We start from the raw sequence: 19,201 nt of genomic DNA, 5'->3' as shown, positions 1-19,201 counted from the left end.
ATGGGAGGAATATATATAAACAAAGATTAAGAAACAAGAACAGGATAATAGCCGTGATGAGAAGAATACCACATATACAAAACCAATATTTAAGGATGAATAAGTTCACAAGTGAATCAGATAACTTGAAGATTAGAACACACAAACCTTGGTATGCCCTAACAGGGATTAGATATATAGTCTGTTCTACGCTTATATTGCAGTACAGGGTAAATGGCGAACACTGTTGCCAGATTGATTCTATCCAGCTTGTAAAAGTTAAATTATTTTGTATGCCATCATTAATTATAATAAGTTTTATATATATTTTAATTATACTTTTCTTGTTTTTCTAAGACTATTAAATAGTGTCTAAGGACAGTATTATTACAGTATTAGTACAGTATTCATTCTGGTAGAAAAACTAAACAATAAACACGAATTATTATTTCACTGGAGAAACTATTTGTAATAGTCTGTTACTGTTAATAACAAGACATTTCATGAAAATATTTGGAATGCTTAAAAGAGCCAAACTTCTTAAAATTAAATTATGTAAACAAAATGTTAACAAAAATGATTGAAACCAAAATGGCGTTTTTCAATTACATCTTCTTAGGGAAAAAAATGGAAATTATCAGATAATACATTTGATGAAATAAACCAGGAAGATGTATTTTCACAGTTCTTATTCCAAAATGTACTTTACAAAGTAAATATTTTCCGATACATTAAATTTTCATTACAATACAAAGTCATGTCTGGAACGTTGGCTCTCTATGGAGTGCATCTGGCAACAGCGCACATGAACAAGGATAGCGCTAATGGCATTGGAAAGAGAAAGCGAAAGTCCATTTAAATGCTCACTGCAATGTAATGATGAGACGCGCTATAGGTAGAGACGGGAAAAAATACGCGGTTTCATTTCGCGACAGGCTAGAAACCAAGTGCGTGTATCTTATCGTCGCTTCAGTGATTGGGACACAGTTTGCCTGGAGGACTGTGAGCTAATGAATGACCCTCAACATAAGAAGTATCGAATCACAAGCATCCCAGTTAGCAGGTGTCACGAGTCAGTAGCCAATGAGCTGGTGTGATTTCCCCCGCGTTCATAGAGTATCGTGGAGTCTAGCCCAGAGGTAATCGAAAATGCGAATTTTTCCGGTCCCTAGCTATAGGTGGTGTTGTTAGTATGTGCCGTTAATGCGGAATAATTAGAGACTGGAAGAATTCGCGGGTTCAATGACCGCCAGGATAGACTCCACGATCCTCTGCACACTCGGGCAAACGTCGCCTGTTCATTGGCTGCTGACTGGTGAGGCGTCTCAATTGGGAGACTCGTGATTCGATACTGCTTTGACTGAGGGTCTATGATTGGCCCACAGTCCTCCAGGTTAACAGTGAACCAATAGCAGAATCAATAGCAATTGCGTAAAGGTACAATTATTTGCGTTTTAGCATATAGCGAAACGTATCCGCGAATTTTTCCGGTCTCTAGGAATGATCTGTTGAGGTTATACAGTGTATCAGTTCCAGTGTCATGATACGGCGCAGACAGGAGCGCGGAGCCAGGAAGGTGTGTACGGCGGACTGAGTGTAGGCGCCGCGTGGGCGGAGAAGGCCAGGGGTGTCCAGCGGGCGTGGGTGTCGTGTGAACAATGGGCCGTGCAGACACGCCCCCTCCTCCCGCCCCCCTCAAGGTCGCCGGGTGTCGCTGACATCGGCCTTCCAGCGCAGCGGTCAGGGCCGCCCCCTTCCCACACGCCCTCGCTGTCTCATTCATGCTGGACCGCTAGGTCCGCCATGTTGCCGTCCTGTGACTGGCTCCATCCTGATCCGCGATCCGCGATCCGCGAGCCATAGAGACCGGAAAATTCGCGGATTCATTTAACGACAGCCTGAAATTTATTTTGTTATACCTCAGTGCTGCCTCTGCTATTGGCTCACAACTCACCTGGACGACTCCGGGCCAGTGAGAAACTCTCAACCGAAGCTGTGTCGAATCACAGGCCGCTACGTTGGGACACCTTCACAAGACAGCAGCCAATGAGAGGGTGACATATGACCGAGTGTACGTAGAAATATAAATTTCATCCTACAGTTCATACATAGAACCCGCGAATTTTTCCGGTCCCTAGCGAGCCAATGATCCCAGTCCGAGAATGATCTGCGAGTCACACCACACACACACATACTGCGACCGCACGATCTTTGTTCGCGCGAATATCGAACGTCACACATTTACATTCTGCGACAACAGGCAGCAGCAGCGTCGAATGAATGTTAGGGTTCATTTCTGTTGGTGGGCGGGAACGATACGAAATGAATGTCACAATCGATTGAGACGCGGCGGATAAATGGTTGGTGCGATTGCCGCAAGATATCAGGACATACAATCAGTAGCGGATCCAGAGGGGGGGGGGGGGGGGGGGGCTAAGAAGCTCAAGCCCCCACCAAAATAATCTGGGTCCACTATTGTTTTAGTGTTTGCCTTGGTAAAGCCTAGCCTTAGCTGGGTCAAGCCCCTCCCAAACCAAAATCCTGGATCCGCCACTGCATACAATCGCTGCCTTATCTTTTAAATTTCAATAACAACTGAAAGAAACATAGGTCTACTGGTATTTTTAATGTATTACGAAATGAAACAGTCGGATATATAAATAGGTTTTTACAAAAATAAAAGCTTCTTTTGATGTGATAACGTCTTATAAATCGTTGAACGCCGGCTGAACGCACGAAAAATTGTCACGTTCCACCTGAGCCGAGCATGCAAGAACCGGCCAACCCCCGTGCGAGAAAATCTTCTATAATATCAAACAGGTTAAGGCGGGCTTTTAAACTAATTGTTTCGTGATTATATTTAAACAAATTATTTAAATTAAATTTGCAAAAAAATGTTAATAATATTAGAAAATTAAAAAGTATGCAATTTTTCATCAATGTTTTCTTATGACGTTATCACGTAAAATTATCGTCCGTAAACCGACTTTACAGAACCCCCCCCCCCCCCCTTTTAAATATGGAAAGTAATCATGACAAAAAAATGTTTAAATATTAAACTAAAAAAACAAGCGTTTCATGCGTTTTCTCCGACAGACGCCAGTTCAGCTCGGAGGTGCAGCTCGTTACCACTGCGTGGCCCAGTTACGGGCTGGCGACTGTCTGCTCCGAGCTGGGGGCGGTCCAGGAAGTGGGGGTTATTGGGGGGGAGGAGGGGGGAATCCATTATGGACCTCCGATAACCCAGCCAAGTGCCGCTTCGTAGCCATTGTCTGGGCGGCGCGGCGACACTAGAGATCCCTTCTGGGGACAAAGGGAAACTACCGTGCCTTGTCTGGTTGCGCAGGCAGTGGGGCATTCCTCGCAGAAATGGTGAGATCGGGTACGATAATATGGCGTTTATAATATTTTTATCGAAGGCATGCCATACTTTTAAAAAAATAGGCCTAGATATCTTGTGAAATGTCATAACGTAACTGCAAAAAACTGTCGAGAATTAGTGCAATTTCACTGGAAAACTGTTATCACTGCTCGTAAAGAATAAATATGGTATAGATTCTACAGTTTTCCAGTAAAAGTGATAACTTTAAAAGTACTTATAAGGGTGAGTTTCATTCCCACCAATAGTATAAATGCGAAAGTATGTTTGTTTCTTTCACGCAGTAACGGAGCATAGAATTGACATGATTTTTTTTTAAACTAGATAAGAGTGAAATAGACTACATATAATTATGAAATTTCATTCGCGAGGGAGTGAAAAAAGGGTAGGTTCAGTTTTATAATAGAAACTTGTAGGAGGTAAGTCATGGACACACAAACAGTGAGTTTGTGTCATTCATTTCTGTATGTCCGCCACACTTGCCACACGGTCATATAGTGAGGTCTGGCAACTTCCTATCTTTCTCCTTGGTGGAACCCATCCGCTTAGTGAAGCTCGCGGCTGCTGGCGAACTAAAGGCGTTAGTAACAGTTTATTTTAGAACTTCGTCAGTAGATGGAGTTTGCCTTGCATTTGTGTAACGCGCTATCGTTTGGTGCGTCCGTCACGTCTTGCCTACGAGCTACCTGCCTTCCCACAAAATGAAGCTGAAGATTGGCGTCCCGATTTTGATGCATCGAGATATGCAATCAATGGAATGGGACTTACAAATCAAAATTTCCCGTTTTTCTGGTGTTAAGTCCTACAGACTTGAACCTCGGAAGTAACGTTCCTTATATAATGATGTGTTAAGCCCGGACAACTCCGGGTACTTCAGCCAGTTTTTTTCATATTACAAAAAAATTTAATTTGCGAAATACGATATATTTTTTGTCTACCAAATCAGGTTGTGTGACCATCCAGTCTACTAAATCTGCCGACTCGACCGCAACCCGAATGCCGTGATGGTCCCTGTGCGCTGATTGGCCGCGCCGTGGTGGAACACTTTTACCTATCGGATCGCCCATTCGACTGCGATAAGTATAGGGACCGGAAAAATTCGCGGGTTCAATGACCTCCAGGTTGAACTCCATTGTTCTACGTACACTCGGTCAAATGTCACCCTCTCATTGGCTTCTGTATTGTGAGACGTCCCAACGTAGCGGCCTGTGATTTGACACAGCTTCGGTTGAGTGTTTCTCATTGGCCCAGTCATCTAGGTGAGTTGTGAGCCAATAGCAGAGGCAGCACTGAGGTATAACTATTGGTATTTTAACCTATCGTGAAATGAATTCGCGAATTTTTCCGGTCTCTAGCGATAAGGCATGTCCGCGCTAGCGATTGTTCCCTTGTGATTGGCGGCCGTCTGCAAGAGAAGCCATCGCCCTGTTCGGCCGGGCCATTCAGGACGAGTTTGATTCCGCACTGGATGACTGCTATTGGTGCGCTGCCAGCGGACATGCACCTGAAATACACACAGCCAACCACGAAACACAATCAGTGCTACAAAGTTTTAACACACAGCTGGTCTTGAACGCTTTTCGCGAAATCACATGTCACTAGTTATAATAGAGACCGGAAAAATTCGCGATTTCATTTCGCGATAGGCTAATATACAAATAGTTATACCTCAGTGCTGCCTCTGCTATTGGCTTACAACTCACCTGGATGACTCTGGGCCAATGAGAAACACCCAACCAAAGCTTTATCGAATCACAGGCTGCTACGTTGGGACGTCTCACAATACAGCAGCCTATGAGTGGGTGACATTTGACCGAGTGTACGTAGAACAATGGAGTTCATCCTGCAGGTCTTTGAACCCGCAAATTTTTCCGGTCCTTAGCTTATAAAGCTCATACATAACACTTTAAATGTCGTGAGTTTGGATGCAGCGAGTGTTTGATGTTTCTTTACTGTACGTGTTCTTCGTCTGGTAACTACTTCACGTTAATAACTTTAACAGAAACACGCGTGTGAGGAGTACAGTTTGTAAACAAGCGCTCACGGTCTTGTTTACATCAGCTGCATTTGAAAGAAGTGTTGGGGTCTACGAGCGCTGCAGTGTTGCCAGAAAAACGTCGTTAAAATGAAACTCAAGTTGCGATAAAATTTTCACTCCCTAAATAATTACTTACAATTTTGGTTTTTAGAAAAACAAAAATATGTATTATATGTATTTTATTTAGTAAAATATTTTAAAAATACATTATAAAACAATATTTAATAACGTACTCTTCTTAGACTCTATGTAACAAACTGTTGGATGATGTTTAGGGGCACGTATTATTCGAGAAAATTCTTATTTTGAGGCTAACGATGTGTTATAACACTATTCAGGAGCGTATGTTGGAAGAGGAGTTTGGGGGGGGGGGGGGGGTATAGCCATTTTCCCCCGAAATAATTAAAAACCCTTCATTCCCACCAAAAGATGGGAATAATTGTATGTTAACAGCGGGAAAGTGGTTCTGTCCCCCCCTCCCCCACCCACAAGAAATTAAACACTCCGTGGGCTCTAGCCTGCCCGCCCACGAATGAAGGCAATTCCGCGCAGAAGGAAACGCGTCCTGATTGGCCCGGCCGCACGAGGCGATGTCTTGCTGACGGCCGCCAGTCACAAGGGAACACTATTGCAGTCAGCTGAGCGGTGCGAATTATTCCCCCCCCCCCCCCTTAGTATAACATCTGCCTCTAATGGTTAGTGATTACGATGTCACGATTGCTTGTATTTAAATATAATGTAGAGAATACTTCTCCCATGTTGAACAACACCCCAGGCAGATTCATATCTAGGGCCACGTATTTTTCGCGGAAAAAAAAAAAAACCCTCTGAATGCTCATTATGTAACAATATAATAATTATAATTTATTTCCCCCTTTTTTTTACACTTTTTTTTTAACAATATTCACTTAATTAATAAGTCTGGCCACGTGGGCGGTTCCTTCCTTGTCATTGGCGGGCGTCTGCGAGGGAAGCCATGAGAAACAAATTTTAACACCGCCTTATAAGTAACCCAGGATAATCCTGTTCACAGACAACCACACATCAACAAGCTGTAGTGGGCGGCACTCCGCAGCCTGGGACTCCTAGCGCGTCCTTGGTTCGATGCTGGGTTCTGGCACACGGACCACGAGGCCCGCAGTGGCTGCGATGACAATACACAGTGTGTCGCGGTGTTGCCTGATCAAGCAAACAGTCTGAGCATGCGAAACTCAGACGAGGCTACAGTGTTGACGTGCGCCCCAGTGGTGTGTTGGTGGCGATGTGGCAACAGCGCGCCGCGCCAACCAGGAAGCGAGGCGCTGCTTGCAGCACGTGGCCCGCCGACGCACCGTGCGCATGCGCTCTGGCTCGGCCAGACTGCGCGCAAACAAACACTGCAGTGCACCGACCTTCCCCCAGCTGCGCCGTAACTGTGGCGCGCGCGCCGCAACTCCGGTACCCGCCCGCATGGCGGCCAGCGTCGTGGCGTACGAGCATTATCGTAGGGGACCATCGTGGCATTGTCGTGGAGTGTCCCTTCATTGTCGCAGCTCGGATTGCATCGACCTCACCTGAAGACCATTCCAGATTGCAATCTAGGAAATTCCCTCTATATATTTGATAACTCCATGACTGCCAAACTTGGCAACATTAATAAATCATTTAAAAATGAACTTACGTCCGGGACGTTTTGAGTCCTGGGTTTTGAACCCGACGAGTGCAAATTATAATTATCCTTCCGCCGTAGTGCCCACAAGCAGGCTGACCCCACCACTTATACCGAGGCATATATGGACATACGCCCCTTCCTCGCTGTTCCCTCACTCTCCCCCTACTTCCCCCGCACACGAAGTCCGTCTCTCGTCGCCCTCTATCGCTCGCCAAAGAGTCACTCACCCTCTTCGCAGGTCAGCTCTCAGGAGTTCCGCGCAATCAACCAATGGCCTCCCAGTGACGGGTGTCTGCCGGACCCTCCGGAGACACGGAGACGCCCGGATACCACAACGCCGAAATACACTAACGCCGAAAAATGTCATTGCAGGACTGCCACAAAGGTTAGGTTATGTTATACTAGGTTAGGTTAGACTAGACTAGGTTAGGCCAGGTTAGGCTAGGATAGGCTAGGCTAAGTTAGGTTAGATTATTATGCTAGGTTAGGTTAGGTAAGTTTAGGTTTGATTGTGGTATTTCGGCGTTAAGGTTCATTTAAGAAACACACACAAATTCATTCAGTTGTTATTTCGGCGTTGTGGTACACAACACAGCAGTTTTCTAGCTGTCGGCGTTGTGGTCAATTTTGACATTCGGCGTTATGGTATTTCGGCGTTGTGGTAACGACCCGGGTTTGGGCCTTGTGGTGGGGGAAGAGGAGTGTGGTGGTCAGAAAGCCGTCGCTAACGCACAGTCCTTGACGGAGGGACAGATACCACCTGCTTAGAGGTCTTCCGGGATTCTTGAGAGGGTAGACGGGGAAAGTGGGAAGTTTCTAGGAATTCCGGCGCTCCAGGCTGGCTAGTGTATGTTTAAACCAATACAACAGTAACCATGTCGACTGGACCTAACTACTGAGCTTGGCTGTGTAGCAACACGGAAGACACCCTGGGTGCAACTGTGAGACGTGTCTGGCAGCGGACAGCTCGCCCTGGTAACGCCTGCGCGGTGTTCGCCTGCCGGTGTATGCAAGCAAGGGGAGACCCTGTACAGCGGGTTGCCTATCTGCACAGCTCTCGCATGGCCGACTAGCTCATGAAGGCGAAAAGGGCTAAGAAACGCCCGGTAAAGATTCGTGAAAGCACCCGAGGGCCTTAATTTTTATCAGGAAGGCGAAAAAGGCTAAGAAACGCCCGGTAAAGATTCGTGAAAGCACCCGAGGGCCTTAATTTTTATCAGGAAGGCGAAAAGGGCTAAGAAACGCCCGGTAAAGATTCGTGAAAGCACCCGAGGGCCTTAATTTTTATCAGGAAGGCGAAAAAGGCTAAGAAACGCCCGGTAAAGATTCGTGAAAGCACCCGAGGGCCTTAATTTTTATCAGGAAGGCGAAAAGGGCTAAGAAACGCCCGGTAAAGATTCGTGAAAGCACCCGAGGGCCTTAATTTTTATCAGGAAGGCGAAAAAGGCTAAGAAACGCCCGGTAAAGATTCGTGAAAGCACCCGAGGGCCTTAATTTTTATCAGGAAGGCGAAAAAGGCTAAGAAACGCCCGGTAAAGATTCGTGAAAGCACCCGAGGGCCTTAATTTTTATCAGGAAGGCGAAAAGGGCTAAGAAACGCCCGGTAAAGATTCGTGAAAGCACCCGAGGGCCTTAATTTTTATCAGGAAGGCGAAAAGGGCTAAGAAACGCCCGGTAAAGATTCGTGAAAGCACCCGAGGGCCTTAATTTTTATCAGGAAGGCGAAAAGGGCTAAGAAACGCCCGGTAAAAATGCTTGAAAGCACCCAAGGCACTTCATCTTTATCTAAAAATGATGTTCTCTTTTGAGTATACCTGGCAACAGAGCACGCATTAAACAAGGAAAGCTCTAGTAGCGTTGGAAAGAGAGAGTTAATGCGAACTGAGGATGCGACCCGGGTGGAGGGGAATGGGGCCTCTCATTGGCCGGTGGGCGTGGCTCAGGGTGCTCCAGTTGGCACCGCTGTTTCCACACGCATGCTGCTACGTCACACGTACGTGTGTTAGCGCTCGGAGCTCCGGAATAAACAACGCAACCTGAAAACTGCTCAGCATACCCGAGTGGTGTCTGTTTTACAGGGGAAAAAAACAACATTTAAGAACGCGCTGAGGGTGGGTGGTTGGACCTGCTTCCATATTTAGTTTTTTTAAACGGAATTTTTTTTCTCCTGAACGCCCGGTAAATATCCTTGACAGCACCTTGAAAAGGCCTTTATCTAAATCTCTCCGACATATAACGTAATGGTTGCCGGCCATCGTCCCATGACGTCGGGAAGACTGCGCGCCAGTTCAGAGGCGACCAGGGTGTCCACAAGGGAAAAAAATATGTCGTACCAACTTAGACGAGAAAAAAATTACTAGATTTGAAAAAAAAAGAACTAAATTATAATTTTGTTATGGTTTCAACAATTTAGGAAGTTATTATGACATTGCAACGCTCTAACTTAAATATCACACCACACACACACACATACATTCCATAGTTTTTAAAAATTAATCACACTTAATAATAAAACATATTGGAGTTACTGTAATATTATTATATTAAAGAAAAAAGTAGGCCTACTAGATCTGAGCGTAAATGTACTAGACCACTAAAAAACGTATAAAAGTACTAGATCTAGTACGAAAGTACTAACGTTGGATACCCTGGAGGCCACCCCTGACCACAAAAGGCCCGTCGGACAGGAAAAAAAGAATACAGAAGTAAACATAATTCTTTTTTCTTCTTCTTCTCTGAAATCGGCCACCAACGATTCTGCCACTACCAACCACACGGCGTAAAACCAAAGAAATTTATTTCTGTCCCGAATGATACCAGGATCTAGGGTGTTTAAGAACTATTCGGGTTCAGAATCTAGGTCTCTTTAATACGTTAGTGCGTTATAATAGAATTTCCGTGTCATGATATTCATTACAAACAAATTGAGGATTTTCATAATATTTTATTAGATTCTGGTTGTGTTCATTGATGGTATTTTAGAATGCTAGGCTCAACTAGTTGTTTCACAATTCATAACCATATTTGGCTTCTAAAATATATATATTAATTTACGTAAATTCCCAATTAATGCAATACACACAAATTGGCTTTATTTAAAGTGGTAGCTATACATACCACAATAGGAATGTACAATCAGTGCCCTCAAAGAATCTACTGTTACATTCAAACAAATGGGCGCACAAAAATGAACATAAACGTTACAGACGTTTAACCGAGGTCTCCCGATCCCTTTGCAGTTGAGGCGCTACACATCATTTAATACTCATGCATCCTATTTATTATTTTTAATACAATCAGACACTTATGTGCAAAAACACAGCATTCTTTCAACGAGCGCGATTAAAAAAAAAAAAAAAAAACAAGGACTCCAACCCGACGGTATAACTTTTGTTAATACGCACCTTTATTAAAAAAAATAAATTGTAAAATGGTTTCCTCGACACCTCAAATATTGTACGTGTCAAAATAATCATAATAAGAAGATAAAGCAACAGTTTGTTCACAAATGACATTATTACAAAATAAAATCAGTGATCCAGCCGTGAATGAGTACGAGTGGACGGAAAGCGCCCGGCGACAGCCCCAGCAGGGCGGCTGACTCACGGCACGCGGGTATTTCAGGCGGCCCGCGCCCCGGGGGAGGGTATTCGCGGCGGTCACTGTAAATAAACGCCTGGCCGCGTGATGGCCGTGTCGTAGTGACGGAACAGCCGCACTCTTCAGTCGGCGCTGCCTCGCGCTCCCAGTGGCGGCAGAGACAGAACAGAGACAGAGGCAGAGGCAGAGACTGAGGCTGAGGCAGAGGCATAGACAGAGTCAGAGACAGAGACAGAGACAGACACAGTGACAAAGGAAGAGACAGAGGCAGAGGCAGAGACTGAGGCAGTGGCAGAGACAAACACCGGACAGCTCCCACGCCTTTGTGCGAAAACCTGGAGTTGTTTTTACGTCAGTCCGATTGATGGCAGTTGGTATGTTCACCCGTATGGTACCAACAAAACGTCAACGGAAATTAGAAAATGTCTCGTAGAAAAACCTATTTAAAAAATCGTACAGATTCATGTCTCGCCTCGTCTGGAACAGAGTGTAGGGAGCAGGTGGGCTGTTGAACTCGGCGAGGCGCGAAGTCAGTGGTATAAATACTGGCGCGCTGACCTCTGCCGCCGTGAATGGCCGCTGACGTCACCCAGACAGTTGTGGCCTCCTCCCCCCCTCTGCCCTATCACGTGGTCACGTGGTCGAGCCCTCCCGGCCTCCCAGCAACACCACAGACAGTCTGGAGTAGGGATGGGAAATATAGTTCTTTGGAACGAACTAGTTCGTTCGGAACTAGTCACTTCAAAGACTAGTTCTTTAGGAACCGTTCTATTGAACTACATCGGTCGCGGACTGTATCGCGGTTTCCAATGTTTAAACAAAATATTCCATACATTACACCAACACAATCGTTACAGACTTTTTGTTTTATGGGCATTTCTTTTTCTATAAATAAAAGAGGCACACAGTAATCCGATGCTTGTAAACAATATCTCCCATTACAAATGAGCGACTATCATATTGTTTTCTTTCACACACTTCTTACATTTTTGAATGTGTATTAATTTATTTTCTGCAAGTAAAGTGCTTATTTTCACATGTGTACAAAACAAAATAATGGTATAGTGTTTTCTCATCTGTGACAACCTAAGCTGATTTTTTTTTCGTATTAGGTAAGTTTTATTATGTTTCTTTAAATTTTAGTGTAGTTTTGTAATGTGTGGTCTATGTGTAATGAAAGTTTAATTTCAGGTTGTATAGGCTATCTGAAATTTAACGTAATTACACTTATTTATGTGACACGTTTTTTAATGTCAATATGTAATGTAAATGTCTAAAGAATATTAGATAAAAATTAAGAGTTCACGATCGTCAAACGATAAATCATTGCGCAAGAAAGAACGAAACGAAAATAATGACCGACAGCCTAACTACGCAATTAAATAAACTTACTGTGTGAACTATCTATGTCTTTGAACTAGCTAGTTCAGTGTGTATATGTACTCCCTTTCTCTTCGGTCTTCGTAGTTCAGATCAGTACTTGGAACGTCTCTGCTTGGAACTGACGAAGCGATGGGGAAATATAGGTAGGGGGGGGGATGAGACCAAATAAAGAACAAACGTAAGAGAGGGAAGAAAGCAAGAAAGAAAGACGTGGCATACTGGGTGACAGTGGTATGGTTGGGGGGGGGGGGTATCTTTCGCGCATGCGCAGTAAGGACCAAACAGAGTAGGAGACGAGAAACACGCAAAGAACGAAAGAACGATTGTTTTTGGTAACAGCGAACTAGTCACCTAGTTCGCTCGTCAGAACAGTTCCAAATGAACTGGTAGTTCGCGAACTACCCATCCCTAGTCTGGAGGCCCCGTGCGGTGGTGAACCGCGCCCTTAGACTGGTTCCACAAGCAACAACACAAGCTACCTGTACGAAGTCGGCTCACAATCGAAACCTTACTGTTGATATCGAGAAGCCGGAGATGTCCATCGAGCTCTTGTCCCTGCCCGAACACGCCCGAATATTCACCTTCGGCCAACCTCGGGATTAGTTTTATTTTTGCGCAGGAAAAATGAATTCAAATATTAAAAGTGGTCGGTTAGGTTAGCTACATTAAAACACTTTAAAACACTATGGACGGTTAGTTAGGTTAGTATAGCTACATTAAAATAAACAGAGAAATATGAATATATATAAATAAACCCGAGGTTGGCGGAATGTGAATATTCGGGTGTGTTCGGGCAGGGACAGAACTTGATGTACATCTTAGGCTTCCAGTTGATCTCAGCCAACGATATTTCGTGATGTATACGACACCTGAAGGCAGTGTCAGTAAGCAACTGTATTAACTACCAAATGATTACCACGTGACGTTTGACCAGTAATTTGTGAGCGCAGTTTTTCAACTTATAAATAAATAAAGATTATATAAAAATTTCTTAACTAACCATTCTAACAACCACACATTTTTTTTTAAATTTACAATATTTGCTAGTGGGACATAAGTGATATAGCATTAATTAATTTTTAATGCAAGAATTACACCTGAGCATTGTAATGTCTCGGCCAATTTCTTGCAATGTTATTGATAATTATAAAAACGTTCTCTAGTCCCGCCAAAATAGCGTCCTACTATACAATACTTTTGAGGTATGTTAAAATTTGTGACCGTTGTTTCCCATTGTTGTCATTTAAGAGGGCCCGCCTCGTCAGGGGTGTGTATGTGTGTTAGTGAGGCGGGATGATAAGCGCGACGCTCGCTGGTGCTTCTAGCGCGGTGTCTCCTCTGGACTGGCGCGCAGTCTTCTCGTCGTGCACAGGACAACTACGAGATTTGAGCGATGACCGTTGAGTGTATGGCGGAGTGCTTTCAAGAATCTGTACCGGTCATTTTACTCCATGCCTTTTAGTCTGTTTAACACTTCTAAAATCACAGTTAAAAACTTAATACGGGAACCAAACTACTTATCGGTTCTTAGCGAATTCTTAGATTTTTTTTTTTTTTTTTTTGTTAACAGACCCCACTCGCAAATCTGGAGTAGTTTTGAAAATCGCGTTGTCATTCCTGAAGCTCTGCGCACCGTATGTGTGCCCGCACAGCATCTCCTAGGTTTTGTAGGGTGTTCGAAAGGGAGGCGGGCAGCGTACCGCAAGCGAGGGGCGGCGGCGCCGTAAGACGGGCACGTGCCGTAGTTGCGGTACGGCCCAGATGGCCTGGCAGCTCGCCGGCCAGAGTGCACAGAGTCGCGTTGTTCTGCCCGCCAGCCCGACACTTGCCATTCCCCCTCCCGTGTCCAGGGGGCGCAACTGAACAGGCGGGATACGGCCACACACACAAAAAAAAAGGCGCGGTTGAGTAATGCCAACATCAAAAATCAAGTTTTAAATATAGAGTATAGCCTACATCATTAGTAGAGACCGGAAAAATTCGCGAATTCATTTCGCGATAGGCTTAAATGCAAATCGTTATACCTCAGTGCTGCCTCTGCTATTGGTTAACAACTCACCTGGATGACTCTGGGCCAATGAGAAACACGCAACCGTAGCTGTATCGAATCACAGGCTGCTACGCTGGAACGTCTCACAAGACAGCAGCCAATGAGTGGGTGGCATTTGACCGAGTGTACGTACAACTATGGAGTTCATCCCACAGGTCATTGAACCCGCGAATTTTTCCGGTCCTTAATCATTAGTTCAGAATTTACGAAATGGTGCTTTAACGGAGTGGCGCATTGAGTGTATGCAGTATATTTATACTTTGGAATTTTGTTTTTGACAGTGTTGAGTTATCTTTGGTAGCAATGAAATAAGCATGCTGCTTCTTTGCACGTGTGATTTGTAGAGACCGGAAAAATTCGCGAATTCGTTTCGCGATAGGCTAAAATACAAATAGTTATACCTCAGTGCTGCCTCTGCTATTGGCTCACAACTCACCTGGATGACTCTGGGCCAATTAGAAACACCCGGCCAAAGCTGTATCGAATCACAGGCTGCTACGTTGGGACGTCTCAAAACACAGCAGCCAATGAGTGGGTGACATTTGACCGAGTGTACGTAGAACTGTGGAGTTCATCCTGCAGGTCATTGAACCCGCGAATTTTTCCGGTCTCTAGTGATTTGTTTGCAATTGAAACTGAAGTTGTGATTTTCAACACTCATAACTTTGCGGCTATGCAGTTAGGAAAGCTCACAGACGAGAGAGTCAAAACCCGAAGTTCCCCGAAGTTCATCCCTTTTTTTTCCCGTATCTTTAATGTAGCTATCATAACCAAATCAACCGTCCACAATGTTTTAAAGTATTTATAGCGTAGCTAACCTAACCTAATTGACCATTAGTATCCTTTTATCAACACCGCCATATTTATTTACAATGAACAAAAAAAATAACCGAAGATGCACGATCGGTCTTTTGGCTCTCTCGTCTGTGAAAAGAAGGATTCCCATGTTATTTTTAAAGTTTTCAGACAAAATATTAAGCACCTGAAAGTAAGTAGTGTTGTGGTTGTTCCGCCGCAGACAGGCGCCGCGAACGCCTGGGGTTCTTGCCCCGAGCTGGTGTCTGCAATGCTGCTATGCGTCACGGGGTTCCAGTGGTAGTCTAGTCTTGCTCTTTTCTCCTGTAGCTTATCCCTTGTGGGCTTGTATCTTCCTGTTGTTAAATACTCATCTGCCCCATGCTGCTCTCTGTCACTAGTCATCAAGTAGCTATAAAGCTAACACTTTGGATTAGAACCTCCCGTCCGATTTTTTTTTGACGTGATAACGTCTTATAAACTGATGAACGCCGGCTGCACGCACGAACAATCGTCACGTTCCGCCTGAGCCGAGCGTGCAAGAACCGGCCAACCACCGTGCGAGAAAATCTTCTATAATATCAAAACATCTTAAGGCGGGATTTTTAACTATTATATTTAAACAAATTATTTTAATTAAATTTGCAAAAAAACTGTAAATAATATTTGTAAATTTAAAAGTATGCAATTTTTCATCAGTGTTTTCTTATGACGTTATCACGTAAAATTATCGTCCGTAAACCGACTTTACAGACAACCCCTCCTTTTTTTTAAAACATTTTTTTTGTCAGTATTTGTGGGCCCACCCAACAGATAGCGTCACACGTCGCGCAACGCATGGTTTCAGTTGCCGCTGCAGGAGTCGCACTTCTATCTCCCTCCTTGCTCTATGGCGTGTCGGCACTCCGCCTCTCGCATCCGCGGGTTTGTTTACTCGCCTGTTGTGTTCGGGACTCTGAGTGCAACCCTCCTCCCCGCATCAGCAAGCCACCGACCAATTAGCGCAATTAACGTACGTGGTTTACCGCTGCCGCCCCTTGCTCCGTTGGTAAGGGGGAGGGGTGTTGATAAACCCGAGTTCGCGCCGTGTAAACACTCGTCACACTCGCAGTCTGCACTGGGGAGGAAATACACTTCTTCAACAAACAGAAGGAAAAAAAAGGAAGGAACAATTAGAGACTCGGTAATAAATCGGATACTATTTGTGGTAGAGAATACAGGTTTGCAGTTCTTCCATCGACTCGACACAGCTTATGTGAATATTTATTTAATTTTATTTATTAGCCTTAATTTTTGTGTGGCGAAGCAAAGCCGTGGACGCCCCTTGTTTTACACTCAAACCACAGATCTGAAACAAAAATTACTTTTACAAATAAAGATAACCGTAAAATAGTAAAACAAAGAAGGATCACTTAAAAATTGACTGAGCTAAGAAAATACATAGTTCACACTTATACTACGGGAAGAAGTATTTAATTAATTTAATTTTTTTTTCAATGTGTGACATTATATAGCCTATAGTGGTCTGATTTCTGACAGAGATAAAGTACACAATATAAATATAAATTTTTAAAAAAGATAAATTAACTATAATTTACAAAAAATGTTAACTACACAGTTTTACTTTAAAAATTAAAAACTATTCATTATTGAAGGTAAACAGACACTTTTTTTTGTTACAATACCTGAAATCCATTTTCCCCATGTTTTGGTTAACACGTCCGGAGTAATGAAAGCAATAGCCTTTTCAATTCTGCGTCTCAACTCTGGCAAATCATTAGGTAGCGGCGGAACGTAGACACGATCTTTTATAATTCCCCAAAGGAATACAAATAATAGCATGGCATTTGTCAGGTGAACGCGGAGTCCAGCGAAAAAGAGCTCTGTCGTCTCGACCATTACGACTGATCCAACGGTTAGGGACTCCGACCTTCAACCACTCTCGCACAAAGAGATTCCAATGGGGAGGGGCTCCATCCTGTCGCCGTTTACAGGTTCACCCTCTACTACTTGGGGAAGCATCCATTCTTTCGCACTGCAGGCGAGAAATAAATAAATCATGATTCGCTCATGCGCCTATCTACCTTGAATTAACTCTCGACATTTTATAGTTGATACCTAAAAAAAAAGTAGGACCTTACTTTATGGACATACTGTTATTTAAAATTAAAAAAGTTTTGAATAAAATTTTAAAGAACTTCCTATCGAACTGTACCTAGTTTCCAGCTCCGCAGAGCAGTCGGCGGACCTCGAGAGGGGCTGACGGCCCTGCTCTTGTCCCCAGGGGCGGAGGCGGCGGGCTCGAAGGGGCGGCGGGCAGAGGGGCTGACGGCCCTGCTCTTGTCCCCAGGGGCGGAGGCGGCGGGCTCGAAGGGGCGGCGGGCAGAGGGGCTGACGGCCCTGCTCTTGTCCCCAGGGGCGGAGGCGGCGGGCTCGAAGGGGCGGCGGGCAGAGGGGCTGACGGCCCTGCTCTTGTCCCCAGGGGCGGAGGCGGCGGGCTCGAAGGGGCGGCGGGCAGAGGGGCTGACGGCCCTGCTCTTGTCCCCAGGGGCGGAGGCGGCGGGCTCGAAGGGGCGGCGGGCAGAGGGGCTGACGGCCCTGCTCTTGTCCCCAGGGGCGGAGGCGGCGGGCTCGAAGGGGCGGCGGGCAGAGGGGCTGACGGCCGCGCTCTTGTCCCCAGGGGCGGAGGCGGCGGGCTCGAAGGGGCGGCGGGCAGAGGGGCTGACGGCCGCGCTCTTGTCCCCAGGGGCGGAGGCGGCGGGCTCGAAGGGGCGGCGGGCAGAGGGGCTGACGGCCCTGCTCTTGTCCCCAGGGGCGGAGGCGGCGGGCTCGAAGGGGCGGCGGGCAGAGGGGCTGACGGCCCTGCTCTTGTCCCCAGGGGCGGAGGCGGCGGGCTCGAAGGGGCGGCGGGCAGAGGGGCTGACGGCCGCGCTCTTGTCCCCAGGGGCGGAGGCGGCGGGCTCGAAGGGGCGGCGGGCAGAGGGGCTGACGGCCGCGCTCTTGTCCCCAGGGGCGGAGGCGGCGGGCTCGAAGGGGCGGCGCATCAGCATCGCCGACCAGGCGGACAGGCACCAGGTGGAGTACGTGAAGCCGCTGAAGCTGTCGCCGGCGCCGCTGCACCGGGACGACCTCCTGCACGGCGGCGACTGGGCCGAGCCCACCCTGCAGCCCGACTCGCCGGACGCCCCAGGTGCTGGTCCCGGGGACACGCCCCCCGTGGGGCTCGACCACGACGCCGAACGTACAATACCGCCGAGTGACAAATTGACCGCAACTCCGAGAGCTAGAAAATTGCTGTGTACCACAACGCCGAAATACATCAGCAACGCCGAAAAATGTTGCTGCGGGGAGGGGGCCACAGGAGCAAAATGAAAAACAACTGAATGAATTTGTGTGTGTTTCTTAACGCCGAAATACCACAACCTAACCTAATCTAGGCTAGCCTAACCAAGCCTAACCTAACCTAACCTAACCTAACCTAACCTAACCTAACCTTACCTAACCTAACCTTAACTAACCTAACCTTTGTGGCAGTCCTGCAATGACATTTTTCGGCGTTAGTGTATTTCGGCGTTGTGGTACACAGCAGTTTTCTAGCTCTCGGCGTTGTGGTCAATTGGGCATTCGGCGTTATGGTTTTCGGCGTTGTGGTGCGTCCCCCACGGCGACCATACCACACCGACACGATAACAGCCGTGGCGTAGAGCAAGGAGGGGGGGGGGGGGGGCTAGTGGAGCTCATCAAACCCTGCCGCTTTAAGACATTCGTCCTTCGCCCACTTACACAGTGCAGCTCAGTTAATCAGAGCAATATTCAAAATCTTTCGACGGCCCTAACGGAAACCTTACACAATTAAAACTTATAAAATGTTTTAAGTAGCTCGGCTTCTGGGTTGTAACCGTGTCCTTTGGCGAATAATTCACCGACGTTTAGGTTGCCACATTGCAGACGCCATCATCAGGGAGCAGTTACCTACTGTAAGTAACTGCTCCCTGATGATGGCGACTGCAATGTGGCGACCGAAACGTCGGTGAGTTATTATTCGCCAAGGACGCGGCTACAACCCAGAAGCCAAGCTACTTCAGACAATGGCCGTGAAAGCCTGCGAACATTATTTATAAAATATTTACCTACGTGGTGAACGAAATTTCGTTTTTCCTTTCGGTACACCTTCACATTCGTTGTGTGCCTTCAACTGTTTATTACGTTTATTTTTAATCTTTAGCATAGCTATCAGCGGAAATATTTTCTGTCCCTGATCAACATATCTGTAGCTTGTATCCTTGTTAGATAAAGTTAATCTCACTTTGTGAAATAGACAACGAA

The 19,201-nt window shown here is 45.9% G+C and overlaps 1 protein-coding gene across 4 annotated transcripts in view; it reads left to right on the top strand.

Annotated features, from left to right (window-relative positions):
• Positions 1–19,201, top strand: part of LOC134536225 (A disintegrin and metalloproteinase with thrombospondin motifs 9) — a 236,774-nt gene that overhangs the window by 100,527 nt on the left and 117,046 nt on the right. For all 4 annotated transcript variants that reach the window (XM_063375900.1, XM_063375902.1, XM_063375901.1 and 1 more), the window contains exon 2: positions 17,886–18,065. In XM_063375900.1, coding sequence (XP_063231970.1) covers positions 17,886–18,065 — 180 coding nt within the window. The remainder of the gene's footprint in view (positions 1–17,885; positions 18,066–19,201) is intronic.

The sequence above is a fragment of the Bacillus rossius genome, chromosome 10, assembly GCF_032445375.1.
Source record: "Bacillus rossius redtenbacheri isolate Brsri chromosome 10, Brsri_v3, whole genome shotgun sequence".
NCBI lineage: Eukaryota > Metazoa > Arthropoda > Insecta > Phasmatodea > Bacillidae > Bacillus > Bacillus rossius.
The sequence above is the reverse complement of the archived record's forward strand: the minus strand, read 5'-3'. Positions and strand labels throughout refer to the sequence as shown.